The sequence below is a fragment of the Heptranchias perlo genome, chromosome 38 (genome assembly GCF_035084215.1).
Source record: "Heptranchias perlo isolate sHepPer1 chromosome 38, sHepPer1.hap1, whole genome shotgun sequence".
Classification (NCBI taxonomy): domain Eukaryota; kingdom Metazoa; phylum Chordata; class Chondrichthyes; order Hexanchiformes; family Hexanchidae; genus Heptranchias; species Heptranchias perlo.
In genome coordinates this window covers 3594699-3613485 of record NC_090362.1, presented here as the reverse complement: position 1 = coordinate 3613485, position 18787 = coordinate 3594699, and the positions used below count along the sequence as shown (strand labels likewise).

General features: G+C 41.6%; 1 protein-coding gene across 2 annotated transcripts in view; it reads left to right on the top strand.

Moving 5' to 3' along the window:
• The window catches only part of vps13c (vacuolar protein sorting 13 homolog C), a 294638-nt gene that overhangs the window by 85271 nt on the left and 190580 nt on the right, over window positions 1-18787 (top strand). For both annotated transcript variants that reach the window (XM_067973304.1, XM_067973303.1), the window contains exons 16-21: window positions 1307-1401; window positions 3551-3693; window positions 6057-6249; window positions 14184-14298; window positions 14508-14644; window positions 18074-18203. In XM_067973304.1, coding sequence (XP_067829405.1) covers window positions 1307-1401; window positions 3551-3693; window positions 6057-6249; window positions 14184-14298; window positions 14508-14644; window positions 18074-18203 — 813 coding nt within the window. The remainder of the gene's footprint in view (window positions 1-1306; window positions 1402-3550; window positions 3694-6056; window positions 6250-14183; window positions 14299-14507; window positions 14645-18073; window positions 18204-18787) is intronic.

Genomic DNA, 18787 nt, shown 5'->3' with positions numbered 1-18787 from the left:
AGAAAATTTCTGTTTCACACAGGAGGAGTCTGTGGAGCTCTTGACAATGGCACCGGAGGACTTAAATGGACAGTTGTTGCATTTGAAATGGTTCTACCAGAAAGTGCAAGGGGTTGAATGATTGAAGAATGAACAAGAGCATAGTGGAGGAACAGTCCCTCTGGAAAGCGAGGGTTTACACTGACTTTAAATATTGCACCAAATACAATTGTTTAGTTATGGTCACTGACTGGCACATCCATTGCCGTTGCTGCTTTTGAGGTATCAAAGATTTGCCATTTAATTTTATGCATCTGCAGAAAGAACTTGAATAGATTCAAACCTATTTTATAGGACAATTTCAGCTGCGAGTTGGTGTAGTTGTCCAAAATCTCTGTTTGGCACCAGTAAGGGTCAGTGACTTGAACCTCAGTGAACCCATCACGGGTTGACATACAACTTCATAATAATCAAAAAATAGTGGGTAGAGCATCTGCTTTTGAAACAGAAGGTTGCAGGTTGAAATTCTGGGGCAGCCTGTTACTTTAATTTATCTGCCACTGTTTGCGAGTGCTCAGGTAGCAAAGGAAAGGAGAGACAATTATAATCTGGTTAACCTAATATAAAAGCTACCATTTGATCAGCAGGCAAACTAATAGTTAACAGATGTTTGCACATTTTTGTTTTCTCTCGTGGGGGTGAGGGAGGTGCTCTGCCTAGTCGAGAAGACAAACCAGAGATACTGTACGAAAAGACATTCAGGTTTGGAAAGTTTGGAGTAGTTTTGTGGATGTTTCGAGGATGTATGATTTATATTCCAGCCTTACCATCCTCCAAGAACTGTGTTCCTCCAACTCTGGCTTCTTGTGTATCCCCCACTTCCTTTGCCCACCATTGGCAACTATGCCTTCAGCTGACTAGACCCTAAGCTCTGGAATTCCGTCCCTAAACATCTTCACCTCTCTCCTGTTTTAAGATGCTTCTTAAAACTACCTCTTTGACCGAGCTTTTGGTCACCTGCCGTAATGTCTCCTTCTTTGGCTCAGTGTCAATTTTTGTCTGATTTATGTTCCTGTGAGGTGCCTGCGGATGATTTATTCCGTTGAAGGCGCTATATAAATGCACGTTGTTTACTTTAAATGGTAACTGCTATATTAATGTTCAGGAATTTGTGAAATTGCTGGACAGTTAATATCGTGTTGACCGTGTATGCTTATCCGTGTTTCTTCGTAACAAAATTTTGTTTTTCCAGGGTCAGATGTTTTAAGCACTCTTTTTTGTATAGCTCAGAATTTGCTCATCTCTGTTTATTATGTGACCTATCCAGGTATTAATGACCTCATGACTGCTGAAGAAAAGACCAAGCTGTACACTGCTATTGGATACAGTGAGAGTTCCCACAACTTGACCTTACCCAAACAGGTGTCTCTTTTTATTCTTAATAGTTGACTAGAAATTCTATGAGGGTAAACTCTATGAATAATAAAGGGCTGATTCCATGATCTCATACACGCAGCTGTGCTTGGAGGGATTCCCTAATCCATGATCCCTGTGAGCATGGCTCCGTGGTGGGATTGTAAAATAGCTGGCATTAGCTTTGTCTTTTGGCATTGCAACCTCATGGAAATATGTTAATTAGTTAGTGAAAGCAAATTGAATTGCATTGCTGCCAATCATTTGTAACACCTTTCCGCTTTGTTTTTCAGTAATTAAGTAATTTTTTCCCCCTGAATTTTCTCCTGACAATGGTGACTCATATTGGGGTAATGATCCACCACAATGAACCTTTGATGGTGGATGTCAGCAAGTTATTTAACTACGATGGGCTTTAGTTAATGAAAGAAAGAAAATGCATTTATATAGCACCTTTCATGACCCTGACTCTCAAAGTGCTTCATAGCGAATGAATTTTTTTTTTGTGAAGTATAGTTAGTGTTGTAGCATAGGTATATTTGGTAGCCAAATTGCACACAGCAGGGCCCCACTTTCATCAATGGGATCAATGACCAGATAATCTGTTTTAGGTGTTGGATGGGGGATACATGTTGGCCAGGACACCAGGAGTACACCACCTGCCCCCCCACCCCAGGAATTCAGATATGCCATGGGATCTTTTATGTCCACCTGAGAGAGCAGACAGGGCCTCTGTTTAAAGTCTCATTTCAACGACAGCACCTCCCACAGTGTAGGACTCTCACAGTATTGCAACGAAGTGTGAGCCTGGATTTTGTGCTCAAGACTCTGGAGTGGGATTTGAGCCCATGATCATCTGACTCAGGCGAGAGTGCCACCGCTGAGCCACAGCTGACACCTTGTATTTAAAATCTCCTGATCTTTAAGAAGCAGAGATAATTTAGACTTCTGTTTGTTTGTCTGACACTGAATTCAGATAGCCTGATGGTCGCCCTTAAACTATTAATAGGAATCTTCGAGAAATGCAACTGTAAACAAAGCAAAAACCTGATTGAAATCGGTGGCAGACTGTAACAAGCGCAAAGCAAATGACTGTGGAGAGATTAGTACAAATGATAAAGAAAAAAAAATTATAAAAACTGAAGAGTGCTTATTGATGCAGCCGGAAGATATGAAGCCCTCAGCTGATAGTGATGCCAGACCAAGAAAAAGATTGGGTGAAGGCAAACTTCAAGAAGCCTGGACCAAGTTACCCAGGCCTGAGATAAACATCTCTTACCAAACAATGAATAAACATGGGACCAAACTCTGCCTGTTAATGCTGGAGCCAAGACCAAAATTCTGAAATCAAAAAAACACTTAAGCCTGCAAGAGAGGGGAAAGAGAATGGTCAGCTAATTTGAAAAGGCTGGTTACTGTTTGCAGAGAATTGGGTGACAGCATCAGGTCGCTTGACGGGCGAAATACAATTTACCTGAGGCAGCAGGAGAAAGAGTGTTGTCCTCTCTGGGAGTTGGAGGTTTCAAAAGAGCTCACCACTTCTAAAGAGAAACTTGGATTGAAGAGATGCATAAGCATATTTGCAAGTTGCGCTATTACCGAATTTTTGGTAGTTATTACTATAATTTGTCATGTGACGTGACAGGTCATCACCCAAATATATCATCTGAATCCTTTTGAACTCCCCAACCTAACCAAACAACCCCCGCCCCACTAAGATGAGGGGATCTCTGAATTATCTCTGAGGGAAGGCAGAGGTGGATAGCCCTTATGGAAGATGTGCAAAACTGAGCCCATTGAACTCTGTTCTTGCAGAGGCAGACTGAGGAGGCTGTGTCCAAGACTATTTGAGAGGTCGGAATAGGATTTGGATCGACCTGCTCCATCTTCATCTAGCGATGAAAGCCCAAAGTGGAAATTCCCAAAAAGTCAAAGCTATAGTTGCCCAGCACTGGAACAAAAAGTTCTACTAACTTTTTCAGTAGTATCTCCTCATCTAAAATTGTCCTATATAATTTGTTGACAATAGTGGAGTTATTTTCCACGCTCATGTCCTGTTATAGCTGGGGTTTCTTCGCTTTGCTCCATGATGTGTGCGCAAATGGTTCGGTTGAATTTTAAGAGTTCTCATTTCCTCTTGTGATTTGATATCTTGCAGTATGTTGCAAATGTGATTAGCTTCAAGTTGGTCACGACATCCATCACTATCCGAGAGGAACCCAATGTTCCAGAGATACTTAATGTGCAGATGATTGATCTGAGCACGAGTGTGTTCCAGCGTCCTGGAGCAAAAGGTCTCAAGTAAGGGCTTTCTTTTTCTTAGTATTAGATGGACTAAGCATAACATGGTACAAGAGTATGTGAGATTACTGAAGCAACTGCAACATCGTTTTTGGTTAAAGTGGAATGTTTCCAATTTCAATGGGGAGAGAGAACCTTGTGTCATGGTGTGAGCAAATGATGTCACATGGTGCATTATCAACAGAAGGTTAAAAGGTTTCCCAACAATTTCTTTTGGAAAACTCATATATTGTATGTGAATGAAATTCAAGGATGTGGGACAAGGAACAATTCTGCAATCACAGTCCATATTAAACAATGTGCTTGTATCCCCAGTGTGGAAAAAATTTGTTCTAGATATTGACTGTTTTCAGGTCAAGGTAATGCACTTATATAGCTGCTAAAAAAGCAGGTGGAGGACGCAATGCATGATTGGGCCAAAGCCCAGCAGCCATAATTAGAAGTGAAACTTCTTCAATAAATAAATAACATTCTAAAAAAAAAACTTCTAAAAGGTGAGGATGTTATGTTTCAGTTGTGTAGAGCCTTGGTCAGACACCATCTGGAGTCATGTGTTCAGTTCTGGGCACCGCAACTCAGGAAGGATATATTCGCCTTGGAGGGGGTGCATTGCAGATTCACCAGAATAATACCAGGACTTAAAGGGTTAAATTATGAGGACAAATTGCACAGACTTGTATTCCTTTGAGTATAGAAGATTAAGGGGTCTGATTGAGGTGTTCAAAATGATAAAAGGATTTGATCGGGTAAATAGAGAGAAACTCTTACCTCTGGTGGGAGAATCCAGAACATTAGAGCTAAGCCGTTCAGGGGTGAAATCAGGAAGCACTTCTTCACACAAAGGGTAGTGGAAATCTGGAACACTCTCCCTCAAAAGGCTGTGGATGCTGGGTCAATTAGAGCTTTCAAGACTGAGATTGATAGAGTTTTGTTAGATAATGGTATCAGGGAAATGGAGTTCAGGCACAGGTCAGGCATGATCTAATTGATCGGTGGAACAGGCTCGAAAGGCTAAATGGCCTACTCCTGTTCCTGTGTTCCTATAAACTATAATAAAGAAGATACTGTTGTCTGGTCTGACTTGAATCACATATTATCTGATTTGGGCTTTTTCTTAACATCTTTTGTTCATACAGCGCTAACTCAGTTTTGATGGCCAGAACCGCACCTCTGAAATTTATTTCCTTGTGCAGAGTGAACAGGCTTGGTGCAGGATTAACAAGTACCCTTTTACGAAGATGTTTTGGGCCAGAAGCCTATCACAGTCCTGGCCTCGGCAGTAGGTTGAAAATACCACACTGCCGGGCCACATTGTCCATGTAATAAATTCAAGCTTGCAGTATTAACAAGAATTAAATATACACAGGATCAAAAGAACACAGGAACTAGAGGTACAAACACTTGTAAAAACAACTAAAATTTAGATTGTTCTGGAAAAAAATGTAAAACTATTTACTCAAGGACGTGTTTCTTGCCCAGTCTGTAAAATGGCGCAATTTCCTGATCTGGTTGTGGGAGCAGTGCCTTTTCCACTTGAATCCAGCATTGTTTTTGACACTGTTGAAAACTAAGGATCAATGGTCAATAGCTTACAGAGTATATCCCAGCCTGAGGCCTCTGAGCATAAAGCTGTCAGCCAAGTCTCATCAAAGATAATGTTTCATGCTCAGTTCATTCCTTTGAAGAAGCTCTTGGTTCTTTCTTAACAGGCTGGTAATTATTAATTATTTCTATTGCCAGTGGATGGAGATAGCAGCCCCTATTGCTGTTTGGAGAGATGCTTACTGGGTCAGACCTGAAACACAACCTTTTGCAATATCAGTCTAGCATGATACCTCCTCAGTAGTCATGTACTTGAGCTCCATTTTCCTTCACTGTGGTAAACTTGCATATATTTTTACACAAACCTGAGGTAGTAACCAGACAACCTGACCTGGTAAGGTTTTTTTTTATAAGTAATAAATCAAACAGAGGCTGGTCACCATCCATAAAATTTATTGATAACTCCAGAAGGTATTCCTTATGATTAAACTGAGGCACTTCGGACCAGAGAGTTCTATTCTTAGTGCAGCAACCATTTGAAGTTCACAATACTTCATCAAATTCATATAAAAGGATGTAAGTCAGAAATCTTATAGCTTGAAGTGGTTAATAGTGATTTTGGTGTTTTACCACCTTGCAACTAATGTCGACATTATGTTAAATTGACATAATTTAATTCTGCCTGGATTCTAGGAACCTTGTAACTTGTCTTGAATTTGCATACATTCCAAGTCCTGTAGAATTGTACGCTGTACTGGTTGTTGTAAGCTTGGAAAAGTACAGTTTTTTAAAAAAAACCTTGTATCCCCTTTTTTTTGCAGAGTGGAGGCCAGACTGGAACACTGGTATGTAACGGGTTTGAAACAACAGAATACAGTTCCATCTCTCATGGCTTCTGCTGGAGGAGCTGAGTCCTCATTGCTTAGTGTCTGTTTTGAGATTAATCCAGAAGGAAGCAATGCAGATCAGCTTTTAAATGTCCAATCCCAACCTGTGGAGCTGATTTATGATGCGGTAAGTATAGTAATTCTAATGCATGTTGAAGTTGGTAATATTTTCCTCAAGTGAAAGAATCAAAGATCTTGCATTTATATAGCACCTTTCACGTCCTCAGGAAGTTCCAATGCGCTTCACAATCAATGAAGTACTTTTGAAGTTCAGTCAGTGTTGGAAAGTGCAGCATCCAATTTACATAGCAAGGTCCCGCAAACAGCAGCGAGATAATGACCAGTTAATCTGTTTTTGGTGGTGTTGGTTGAAGGTTAAATATTGGCCAGGACACCGGGAGAACACCCTTGCTCTGCTTTGACTAGTGCCATGAGATTTGTTACATCCATCTGAGAGGGCAGATGGGACCTTGGTTTGACGTCTCATCTGAAAGACTGAACCTCCAACAGTGCAGCACTCCTTCAGTGCTGCATTCAAGTGTCAGCCTAGATTATGTGCTCAAGTCTCGAGTGGGGCTTGAAACCACTGTCTTCTAACTCGGGCGAGAGTGGTACCATGGAGCCAAGGCTGAAATCTTGTATTTAAAACCTATTGATCTTTTGAGAAGCAGAAATATTTATATCTTACTCTGATAATTCAGATGTCTGTTTGTTCGACTGACATTCCACATCATAATAGGTACAGCACAGGAGGAGGCCATTCGGCCCATCGTGCCTGTGTCGACTCTTTGGAAGAGCTATCCAATTAGTCCCATTCCCCTGCCCTTTCCCCATTGCCCTGTAAATTTTTTCCCTTCCAGTACTTATCCCGTTCCCCTTTGAAAGCTACCATTGAATCTGCTTCCACCACCCTTTCAGGCAGTGCATTCCAGATCACTACAACTCGCTGCATTTTTAAAAAAAAATGTTCCCTCATGTTGCCTCTGGCTTTTTTGCCCATCACCTTAAATTTGTTTCCTCTGGTTACTGATCATTCTGCCACTGGAAACAGTTTCTTCTTATTTACTTTCTCAAAACCATTGATGATTTTGAACACCTCCCTCAAATCGCCCCTTAATCTTCTCTGCTCTAAGGAGAACAGCCCCAGCTTTTCCAGTCTCTCCATATAACTGAAGTCCCTCATCCCTGGCACCATTTTAGTAAATCTCTTCTGCACCCTCTCTGAAGCCTTGACATCCTTCCTAAAGTGTGGTGCCCAGAATTGAACACAATACTCCAGCTGAGGCTTAACCAGTGTTTTATAAAGGTTTAGCATAACTTCCTTGCTTTTGTACTCTATGCCTCCATTAATAAAACCCAGGATCCCATATGCTTTTTTAACAGGCTTCTCAACTTGTCTTACCATCTCAAAGATTTGTGTACGTTCACCTCCCAAGACTCTCTGTTCCTGCATCCCCTTCAAAATTGTACCATTTAGTTTATATTGCCTCTCCTCATCCTTTCTACCAAAATGCATCACTTCACACTTCTCTGCGTTAAATTTAATCTGCCCTGTGTCTGCCCATTTCCCCAGTCTGTTTGTTCTACTGAAGTCTGTTACTATCCTCCACGTTGTTTACTTCATTTCCGAATTTTGTGTCATCTGCAAACTTTGAAATTATACCCTGTATACCCAAGTCCAGGTCATTAATAGATATCAAAAAGAGCAGTGGTTCTAATACTGACCCCTGGGGAACACCACTGTATACTTCCCTCCAGTCTGGAAAAACAACTATTAACCACTGCTCTCTGCTTTCTGTCCCTTAGCTAATTTTGTATCCATGCTGCCACTGTCCCTTTAATCCCATGGGTTTTAATTTTGCTAATGAGTCTATTATGTGGTACTTTATCAAATGCCTTTTGAAAGTCCATATACACAACATCAACCACACTACCCACATCAACCCTCTCCGTTACTTCATCAAAGAACTCAAATCAAGTTAGTCAAACACAATTTTCCTTTAACAAATCCGTGCTGACTTTCATGTATTAGCCCATACTTTTCGAAGAGTCAATTAATTTTCTCCTGGATTATTGTCTCTAAAAGTTTCCCCACCACCGATGTTAGGCTGACTGGCCTGTAATTGCCGGGTTTATCCCTCTCCCCTTTTTTTGAACAGGGCTGTAACATTTACAATCCACCAGTCCTCCGGCACCATCCCCATATCTAAGGAGGATTGGAAGATTGTGGCCAGAGCCTCTACAATTTCCACCCTTACTTCCCTCAGTAACCTAGGATGCATCCCATCTGGACTGGATGACTTATCTACTTTGGGTACTGCCAATCTTTTAAGTACCTCTTTGTCTATTTTTATCCAATGGCTACTACCTCCTCCTTTACTGCAATAATGGCACAATCCTCTTCTCTAGTGAAGACTGATGCGAAATATTCATTTAGTGCCTCTGCCTCCAAGAAGATCTTTTTTGTCCCTAATCGGTCCCACCCTTCCTTTTTGCTATTTATATGTTTACAAAAGATGTTTGGGTTCTATGTCAGCTGCTAATCTGTTCTTATACTTACTCTTTGCCCCGCTTTTTCCCTTTTTTTAGATCTCCTCTGTACTTTCTGTATTCAGCCTAGTTCTCTACTGTATTATAAACCTTACATTCGTCGTAAGCCTTTTTTTGTTTCATTTTAATCTCGAAATCTTTAGTCATCCAGGGACCTCTAGCTTTGGATGCCCTTCCTTTCCCCCTTGTAGGGATGTGTCTACTCTGTACCCGAACCAACTCCTTGAAGGCCTTCCATTGTTCAATTACTGTTTTGCCTACCAATTTTTGATTCCAGTCCACCTGGTCAAGATCCCTTTTTAACCCACTGAAATTTGCCGTCCTCCAGTTATGCATTTTCAAATTTGATTACTCCTTGTCCTTTTCCATAACTATTCTAAACCCAATAATGTTATGATCACTGTTCCCCAAATGCTGCCCCCCCCACTGGGTACTTGATGTTTTATGTCTGCTTTCATGTTGGGATCCTTCTGTTTATTGTATTCTGTTCATGTCTTCATCAATATTGAAGTGCAGCTGCCCAGTCACTTGATATGTGAATGGAGAATCTCGTATTGAATCGCACAAATCAGAAAATCCCTTGATTGATCTTTGTTCTGTGCTCAGTTAACTGCTCGTTTGGTTCCATTCCCACTAAACTGCTGGCCATCTGATTTCCCTTCCTCGCCCTCATGCTAGGTGACATTTTAAATAGTTCTTTCTCGTCACTGTCCCCCTCCCTTTCAAAACAACTGTCATGACTCGCCTGTTCAAAAAAAAAACACCCTCGATTCCTCTATCATTGCAAACTACCGCCCATCCCAAATCTCCCTTTTCTCTCCAAAGTCCTTGAACATGTGGCCTTCCAAATCTGTTCCCATCTTTCCTGCAACTCCATGTTTGAATCTTTCCAGTCAGGTTTCCCTCACTGCCACAGCACCACAATGGCCCTAACCTGAGTTACAAATGACATCTTTTGTGACTGGTGCATTATCCCTCCTCGTCCTTTTTGACCACTGCAGCTTTCGACAGTCAATTGCACCGTTCTGCTCCAATGCCTCTGCTCCATTGTCTAGCTCAGTAGGACTATCCTTATTTGGTTGCACTCTTACCTATATGATTTTAGCATGGATTTGTCAAGGGTAGGTCATGTCTGAATAATCTAAATGAATTTTTTTTTGAGGTAGTCACTGGCAAGGTGGGCAGTGGAGGTCTATAGATGTTGTCTATATGGACTTCAAGTCGGCATTTCATAAAGTTCTGCACAGAAGATTAATGGCGAAAATGGAAGTGTACGGAATTGAGGCAATCTTACGACGTGGGTTGGTATGTTGGTTGGGACATAGGAGAGAGAGTAGGGATAAAGGGAATGTACTTTGATTGGCGGAATGTGACAAGTGTTCCTCAGGGATCTGCACTGGGGCCTCATTTTCACCGTATATATCAATGACTTAGATGAAGGAATAGAGAGTTGAATATTCAAGTTTTCATATGACACCAAATTGGAAGGCACACCAAGTTGTGTAAATGGAAGCAGGAAGTCTCCGAGACGAACACATTAAGTGAGTAGCAGATAGGAGTTTAATGTGGGAGTGTGAGGTAATCCACTTTGGATCCAAGAAAGACATATTGGAATATTTTCTTAATGGCAAGAGACTAGAAACTGCGCAAAGAGATTTGGGTGTCCAGGTGCATGTCACTAAAAGCTAGTGAATGGGTACAAAAAGTAATCAAAAAGGCTAATGGAATATAGGCCTTTATCTCAAGGGGGTTGGAATACAAAAGTGAGGAAGTTATGCTTCGGTTGTACAGAGTCTTGGTCAGATCATATATGAAGTTCTGCGTTCAGTTTTGGGCACCATACCTCAAGAAAGATATATTGGCCTTGCGGGAAGTACAGCACAGATTCAACACAATACTACCAGGGCCTAAAGGGTTCAATTATGAAGACAGGTTGCATAGACTTCGTTTGTATTCCTTTCGAGTTTAGAAGGTTGAGGGATGATCTTATCACGGTGTTTAAATTGATAAAGGGATAGGGTAGATGCAGAGAAACTATTTCCCGTGATGAGGGAATCCAAAACAGTGGGCATAATCTTTAAAATTAGAGCTAGGCCATTCGGGAGTGAAATCAGGAAGCATTTTTTCACACAAGGGTAATGGAAATCTGGAATTCTCTTCCCCCAAAAGGCTGTGGATGCTGAATCAATTGAAAATTTCAAGACTGAGATTGAAAGATTTTTGTTAGGTAACAGTATCAAGGAATATGGAGCAATGGCAGGCTACAACAACAACAACAACTACAACTACTCACATTTATATAGTGCCTTTGACGTCGTTAAACGTCCCAAGGTGCTTCATGGGAGCATTATCAAATTAAATTTGACACCAAGCCACATAAGGAGATACTAGGACAGGTGACCAAAAGCTTGGTTGAAGAGGTAGATTTTAATGAGCATCTTAAAGGAAGAATGTAAGGCGGTGAGGCTTCTGGAGGGAATTCCAGAGCTTAGGACCTAGACAGCTGAAGGCACGGCTGCCAGTGGTGGAGCAATAAAAAATCAGGAATGCGCAAGAGGCCAGAATTGGAGGAATGCAGACATCCTGGATGATTGTAGGGCTGAAGGAGGTTACAGAGATGGGGAGGGGCAAGGCCATGGAGGGATTTGAAAACAAGGATGAGAAATTTAAAATCGAGGTGTTGCCGGACTGGGAGCCAATGTAGGTCAAAAAACAAGTCAAATCCAATCCGGCCAATTACCGCTCCATCAGTCTACTCTGTAATCAGCGAAGTGATGGAAGATGTCGTTGATGGTGCTATCAAGCGGCACTTACTCACCAATAACCTGCTCACCGATGCTCAGTTTGGGTTCCGACAAGACCACTCGGCTCCAGACCTCATGGTCCAAACATGGACAAAAGAGCTGAATTCCAGAGGTGAGGTGAGAGTGACTGCCCTTGACAAGGCAGCATTTGACCGATTGTGGCACCAAGGAGCCCTAGTAAAATTGAAGTCTATGGAAAACAGGGGGAAAACTCTCCAGTGGCTGGAGTCATACCTAACACAAAGGAAGATGGTAGTGGTTGTTGGAGGCCAATCATCTCAGCCCCAGGACATTGCTGCAGGAGTTCCTCAGGGCAGTGTCCTACGCCCAACCATCTTCAGCTGCTTCATCAGTGTCCTTCCCTCCATCATAAAGACAGAAATGGAGATGTTCGCTGATGTTCGCTGATGTTCGCTGATGTTCGCTGATGTTCGCTGTGTTCAGTTTCACTCTCAACCCCTCAGATAATGAAGCAGACCGTGGCCCCATGCAGCAAGACCTGGACAACATCCAGGCTTGGGCTGATGAGTGGCAGACAAGTGCCAGGCAATGACCATCTCCAACAGGAGTGTGTCTAACCACCTCCCCTTGATATTCAATGGCATTACCATTGCCGAATCCCCCACCATCAACATCCTGGGGGTCACCATTGACCAGAATCTTAACTGGACCAGCCATATAAATACTGTGGCTACAAGAGCAGGTCAGAGGCTGGGTATTCTGCGGCGAGTGACTCACCTCCTGACTCCCCAAAGCCTTTCCACCACCTACAAGGCACAAGTCAGGAGCGTGATGGAATACTCTCCACTTGCCTGGATGAGTGCAGCTCCAACAACACTCAAGAAGCTCGACACCATCCAGGACAAAGCAGCCCGCTTGATTGGCACCCCATCCACCACCCTAAACATTCACTCCCTCCACCGGTGCACCATTGCTGTAATGTGTGCCATCTACAGGATCCACTGCAGCAACTCGCCAAGGCTTCTTCGACATCACCTCCCAAACCTGCGACCTCTACCACCTCGAAGGACAAGGGCAGCAGGCACATGGGAACAACACTACCTGCACGTTCCCCTCAAGGTCACACACACTTGGAAATATATCGCCGTTCCTTCTTCGTCGCTGGGTCAAAATCCTGGAACTCCCTTCCTAACAGCACTGTGAGAGAATCCTCACCAACGGACTGCAGCGGTTCAAGGAGGCTCACCCATCTTCTCGAGGGTAATAAATACTGGCCTTGCCAGCGATGCCCACATCCCATGAACGAATTTTTAAAAAAAATGTTCACTGGTAACACACTGTCTCCACTACTTCTCTCAACCTCTCCACTGCCTCTATGTTGACATCCTGTTTTGGATCAACTGCAATTTCCTCCAGTTAAACATTGGGAAGAACAAAGCAATTGCCTTCGGCCACAAATTTAGTTCCCTCGATACCACTTGTATATCCCTACCAGACTACTGTCTCAGGCTGAACCAGATTGTTTGCAACCTCAATATGCTATTCAATCCGGAGCTGAGTTACTGACCTCGTATCCTCTCCATCACAAAGACTGCCTACTTCCTCCTCTAGCATCGCCTGGCTCTGTACCCTACCTGAGCCCATCTGCTGCGGGAATCTTCATCCATGCCTTTGTCACCTCCAGACTCTGCTGTTCCATTGCTTTTCTGGCTGGCTTCCCATCTTCCACCCTCGCTAATCTTCAGCTCATCCAAAACTCTGCCGTCTGAATTCTATCCCACGACAAGCCCCTCTCATCTCTTTCCTCTATCCTCGTTGGACTACGTTGGATTTCAATGAGTTGGGTGGACAAATGGCAAATGAAGATTAATGCCAATCAGTGTGAAGTATTAGTGAGTGGGAATAAAAACAATGAAGGGACATAATGAGTAAATAGGGAGACTTATTTCATGGAATGAAACCTGGCGGGAACAGTAGCCTTATCACTTCCAATGTTGAGACAGGGTGGAGAAACGATTCAAAAAACAAATAGTGTTGGAATACATAGCCAGAACAGTGTGTATATATCGGCAGAGGTTATGCTGATGTTTTACAATGCACTGGTTGGACCATACCTGGAATACTCTGTATAATTTTGGTCTTCTCACTTCAAAAGTGACATACATACATTTGGGTGGTTACAAAGCATAGCAACAAGAATGATCCCAAATATAAAGAGATGAGCTGGGAGGCAAGATTAGAGAAGCTTCAAACTATACTCGCTAGAACATTAGGTAAGAGAGAACATCATTGACGTATATAGATATTAAACGGTATAGGCAAAGTGAACCCTGATTTAAGGCAAGTTTGATCAGAGAATATATACATTTAAATTACTGAAAAAGAAATTTAAAACTGACAAATACTGGGATTTTTAACCAGAGGATGATAAACATCTAACATCTACAAAGTAAAATAGAGTTGAAGATATAGGAGTGCTCAGAATGCAGTTGGAATAAAGACTATGCTTCAAAAGTATTTAATTTGCTGTAATGCGGTTTGGGATGTCCTGCAGTTGTGTAAGGTGAGTTAAGAGAACCAGAAAGATGTGCATTGATAGATCAAATGACTTTATCTCATCTGTTTTTAATTTACTATGTTTCCTTTTACCTGGGTGTCCTGTAGAGATTTCATTTTAAACCATGTTTTTCCTCTGCTGCCTCAGATTATTGGAAATAAAACTGCTGCATTTCCTTTCCTTTTGCAGCAAACAATAAACAGTTTGGTGGAGTTTTTCCAGACTAACCGAGGACTTGATCTTGCACAGCTGACTTCAGCCACTTTGCTGAAGTTGGAGGAAATTAAAGAAAAAACTGCAACAGGTAAAAGTCTGAAATGTTTAAGAAGTTTAAAAAAAATTGAAGCTGAGCGAATAACTGATTTCAATTGAACCCTTTTACAACTAATGTGATTTAAACATGGTGTTTCTGAATTTTAAGCAGTGCGTTTCTGAATTTTGTAATAAATGCGTCTGTTGACCCAAGTTTTAATGTTTTACAATATAATTGTTTGCTTAAAAATATTTTCCTAGGTCTGTCATACGTTATTGAAACACGTAAAACCTTTGATCTCCGAATCAACTTTAAACCGTCCTATCTTGTGGTTCCACAGACAGGCTTCTATGATGTGAATTCAAACTTACTGATTCTGGACTTTGGAAGTTTACAAGTACGTCAGTGGATGGTCATTATTAAATCTCTGTTGTTGTAGAGAATTGTTAACCTCAGTAGGATGCACAGGATTTTGCAGTCCACCTCAGTTGAATCTTTTAATAACGTATAAATCTGAAGATGTGACTTGTGTAACATAGACTCATGACTAAAGTCAGAGCATGTAGAGTCAGGGGACAAGTACCAGATTGGATAGCTAACTGGCTACAAAACAGAAAGGGGTTAAAGGTAGTTACTCTGACTCGTGGAAGATGGGAAGTGGTGGTCCACAAGGATCAGTGTTGGGACCACTGTTGTTCGTCATTTACATAAATGATTTGGACTCTGGAATCACAAGTACAATATCTAAATTTGCGCAATACCAAATTGGGAGGTATAGTTAATACTGAAGAAGGCTGCAACAAAATACAAGATGACTTTAACATACTTGCAGAATAGGTACGTAAATGGCAAATTAATTTCAATATGGATAAGTGTGAGGTGGTGCATTTTGGTAGGAGGAATAAGGAGGCCACATACTCCTTGGAAAATAAGAGTCTAAATGGGGAAGAGGTGCAAAGGGATCTAGGGATACAGATTCACAAATCATTAAAAGTAACAATACAGTTTAACAAAGCCATAAAAAGTGCAAACAAAACACTGGGGTTCATTTCTAATTCAAAAGCAGGGAAGTTATGTTGAACTTGTATAGAACAATCGTTAGACCACACTTGGCGTACTGTGCACAATTCTGGTCTCTATATTACAAAAAGCATATAGAAGCACCGCAAAAAGTGCAAACAAGATTTACAAGGATGACACCAGAATTGAGGGAGTACAACTATCAGGAAAGATTATGGCCCCAGCCTGTTCAATCTTTCCTGATAGTTCCTGAGAGGTGACCTGAAAGAGGTCTTAAAATTATGAAGGGGTTCAATAGGGTAGACGTAAGGAAGATTTTTCCACTTATGGCGGAACCCAAAACTAGGGGCCATAAATATAAGATACTCGCTAATAAATCTAACAGGGAATTCAGGAGAAACTTCTTCACATAGAATTTACAGTACAGGAACAGACCATTTGGCCCAACTGGTCCACGCCGGTGTTTATGCTCCAGTCGAGCCTACTCCCACCCATCTTCATCTCATCATATCAGCATAACAAATCTCACTTACTCATCATGGTGAGAATGTGGAACTCGCTACCACATGGTGTGGTTGAGGTGATTAGTATAGATGCATTTAAGGGGAATCCAGATAAGTTCATGAGGGAGAAAGGAATAGAAGGATATGTTGAAAGGGTGAAATGAAGTAGGGTGAAATGGAAGGAGGCTCATGTGGAGCATAAACACTGCATCGACCAGTTGGTCCGAATGGCCTGTTTCTATGTTGTAAAAGTTCTATCTAATTCCAAGCATTTATATATGAAATGACCCTTCACTACATGCCTAACCAATATACAAGTTGCATGGTGGGGAAGTGGTTGATTTTGGGTTCATTTACAAATAATATAAATCTCACATTTTGTTGAATTTGAATGCAAATGTATGCATTTTACTAAGTGCAGCCTTCCTTCTATTTTGTGTATTGGTGGAAACAGCTGCCACATTTGCAGTGAAACAAATGTAGGCTAGGGTCCTGTATGGTAACTTAAAAAAAATGAAGGGGAAGAGGGGAATTCTGCTTTAGTAGCAATTGTTAATGGATGGTGTAGCATTGTTTTAAAAAAAAAATTCATGTTGAGTTGAATTTAGGGGTCGAAACAATGGTCTGGTGTTGTGTTGCCCACTTGTATTTTTTTTACTACGGTTCTGGTTTCGGTATTTTTTCCTTCTCTTTATACAGCTGGCCTGAAAAATATAAAAAAGGTGGTTTCACATGTCCGCTGGTGGTCTCTTAGCCAGGTTTAGGCCTGGATTCCTGTTCTGAGCTTCATAATAAAAAGGGTGTTAGTCAACTTTGTTTATTTAAAAAAAGAGATAACCAAAGACAATATGAAGAATGGCCAAAAAAACTACTTTACAGCCTCTACCTCTGCAGTGCCAGGGCCATAATCAGGGGAAACAGGAATGTTTCAGGATGCCCTGATGAAGCTTGAAGGACAAGAAAAGTATATGTAAGACAACTTTCATTATGAAATGCTCCCTCATTAAGGTAATTTTGGCAATGAAATACTTCCCAACCTCTTAGGAGCCTTTTTGCTGTACTAAGACTTGATGTGTCAGGCAGCAGCTCTGCTGTTATCAGCTTTGGGATTATAAACAAGCAGCTTCATATTTGCACTCCCTTTAGAATAGTATCTTGACTGGTTCTGGGTACCACTCAGCGCATAGAATTATAGCATGGAAGCAGGCTGGTGTTTATGCTCCACATGAGCCTCCTCCCTACTTCATCTCACCCTAACAGCATAACCATCTATCCCTTTCTCCCTTATGAACTTATCTGGCTTCCCCTTAAATGCATCTATGCTAATCACCTCAACCACACCATGTGGTAGCAAGTTCCACATTCTAATCACTCTCTGGGTAAAGAAGTTTCTCCTGAATTCCTTATTGAATTTACTAGTGACTATCTTATATTTATGATCCCTAGTTTTGGACTCCCCCACAAGGTAGCTGTTGGAATCAATGAGTGTCAATCCTGGCTGATTACATAGCCGTGCCATGTGGGTGCTAACCTCAATACGCATCTTTCAGTAAGTAGAGTAGAAACCTCTTAACACATGAATAGTTGTGGTAAGACAACAGATGTTGTCTTTTTTTTGGAAATATGAATAACCCCTTTCTATGATGGAAGGCCACCACAAAGTGGTAAATTGTAAATTTGTGCTGGAGGTCAGCTAGGTCAATGAATTGGTAATCTCAGTTGTCACTGGGGAATTGCCAAGCAGCGATCAGATACCACCCACAAAAAGGAAGGAAAAATTATCGGGAGCGTCATGGGCTGCTCCCACACACTACCTCACAGCTGACTCAGAGCAGCTTAGGCAGAAATGTGGGAGCAGGTCTCAGCTGCTTGCAGTATGTGGTATGGGGAGACTGGAAAACAGCAACAACATTTAAAGAAAACAAGGTCTGTGTTTTCATTTTAAAGAGAAGAATTGCAAACTTCTAACCACTCCAACAGTAATGCTGTGTTCTAAGTAAGTAGAGCTGCCTTGAAACAAATTGAGCAGCGTAGTATTAGCTTCTTCCCAGGTGGGGATAAGCAACCGTATAACTCGATTAACTGTCAAAATTTATCATAGGTGGTGGCATAGACTGGATGGGTTTAAGTGGTTGTGCCCTTTTGCTTTGGCATTTTGTTGGTTGAAGGCTTCAATTAGCTGTTTTATGCTCCGCACAGAGAGCACACACCTTCACACGTTCTTTCAGATTAGAAATCTTTGAGTTATTTGGCTAGCCATCAATAGCAAAGCATGTACAAGTTACAGATTTACTTTTCTGCAGTTAAACAGCATTAACCACAATGACCAGAAAGCAGCATCCCCAAGTTTTTCATTGGAGGAAATTCTGGAACGAGCCTACGAAAAATTTGATGTGGAGCTCAGAAGTGTTCAGCTTTTGTTTAGTAAACCAGGTACAGTTTTTATCTTTCTGTATTTTAAATGAACTTTCCTCATTGTTTTTCTGTCCCTACTTGAGAGTCTTTGACTTTACCTCACCACCATAATTTTGGAAAGGTATGCAAAAAGAAATTATGGACATCTTTTCAAATGCAGGAAGCCAGTTTATTGTGGCTTTACGTGCTCTATCTCAAGTTTTACTAGGCTGAGCTAAGAGACACTGCTGCCATGTGGTAGTTTGGAGATACTGTTAGCTGTGGCTCAGTGGGTAGCATTGTTGCCTTTGAGCCAGAAGGTTGTGAGTTCAAGTCTCACTCCAAAGACTTGAGCACTTCATCCAGGCTGACACTCCGGTCTGGTACTGGTATTGGTACTTTTGGATGAGATATTAAACTGAGACCCTGTCTTCTCTCTCTGGTGGACATAAAAGATCCCATGGTGCTATTTTGAAGAAGAGCCAGGGGAGCTCTCCTCCGTGTCATGGCCAATGTTTATCTCTAAACCAACATCACTAAAAACAGATGAGCTGGTCATTATTTCCTTGCTGTTTGTGGGACCATGACATGGAGGAGAACTTCCCTGCTCTTCTTCGAAATAG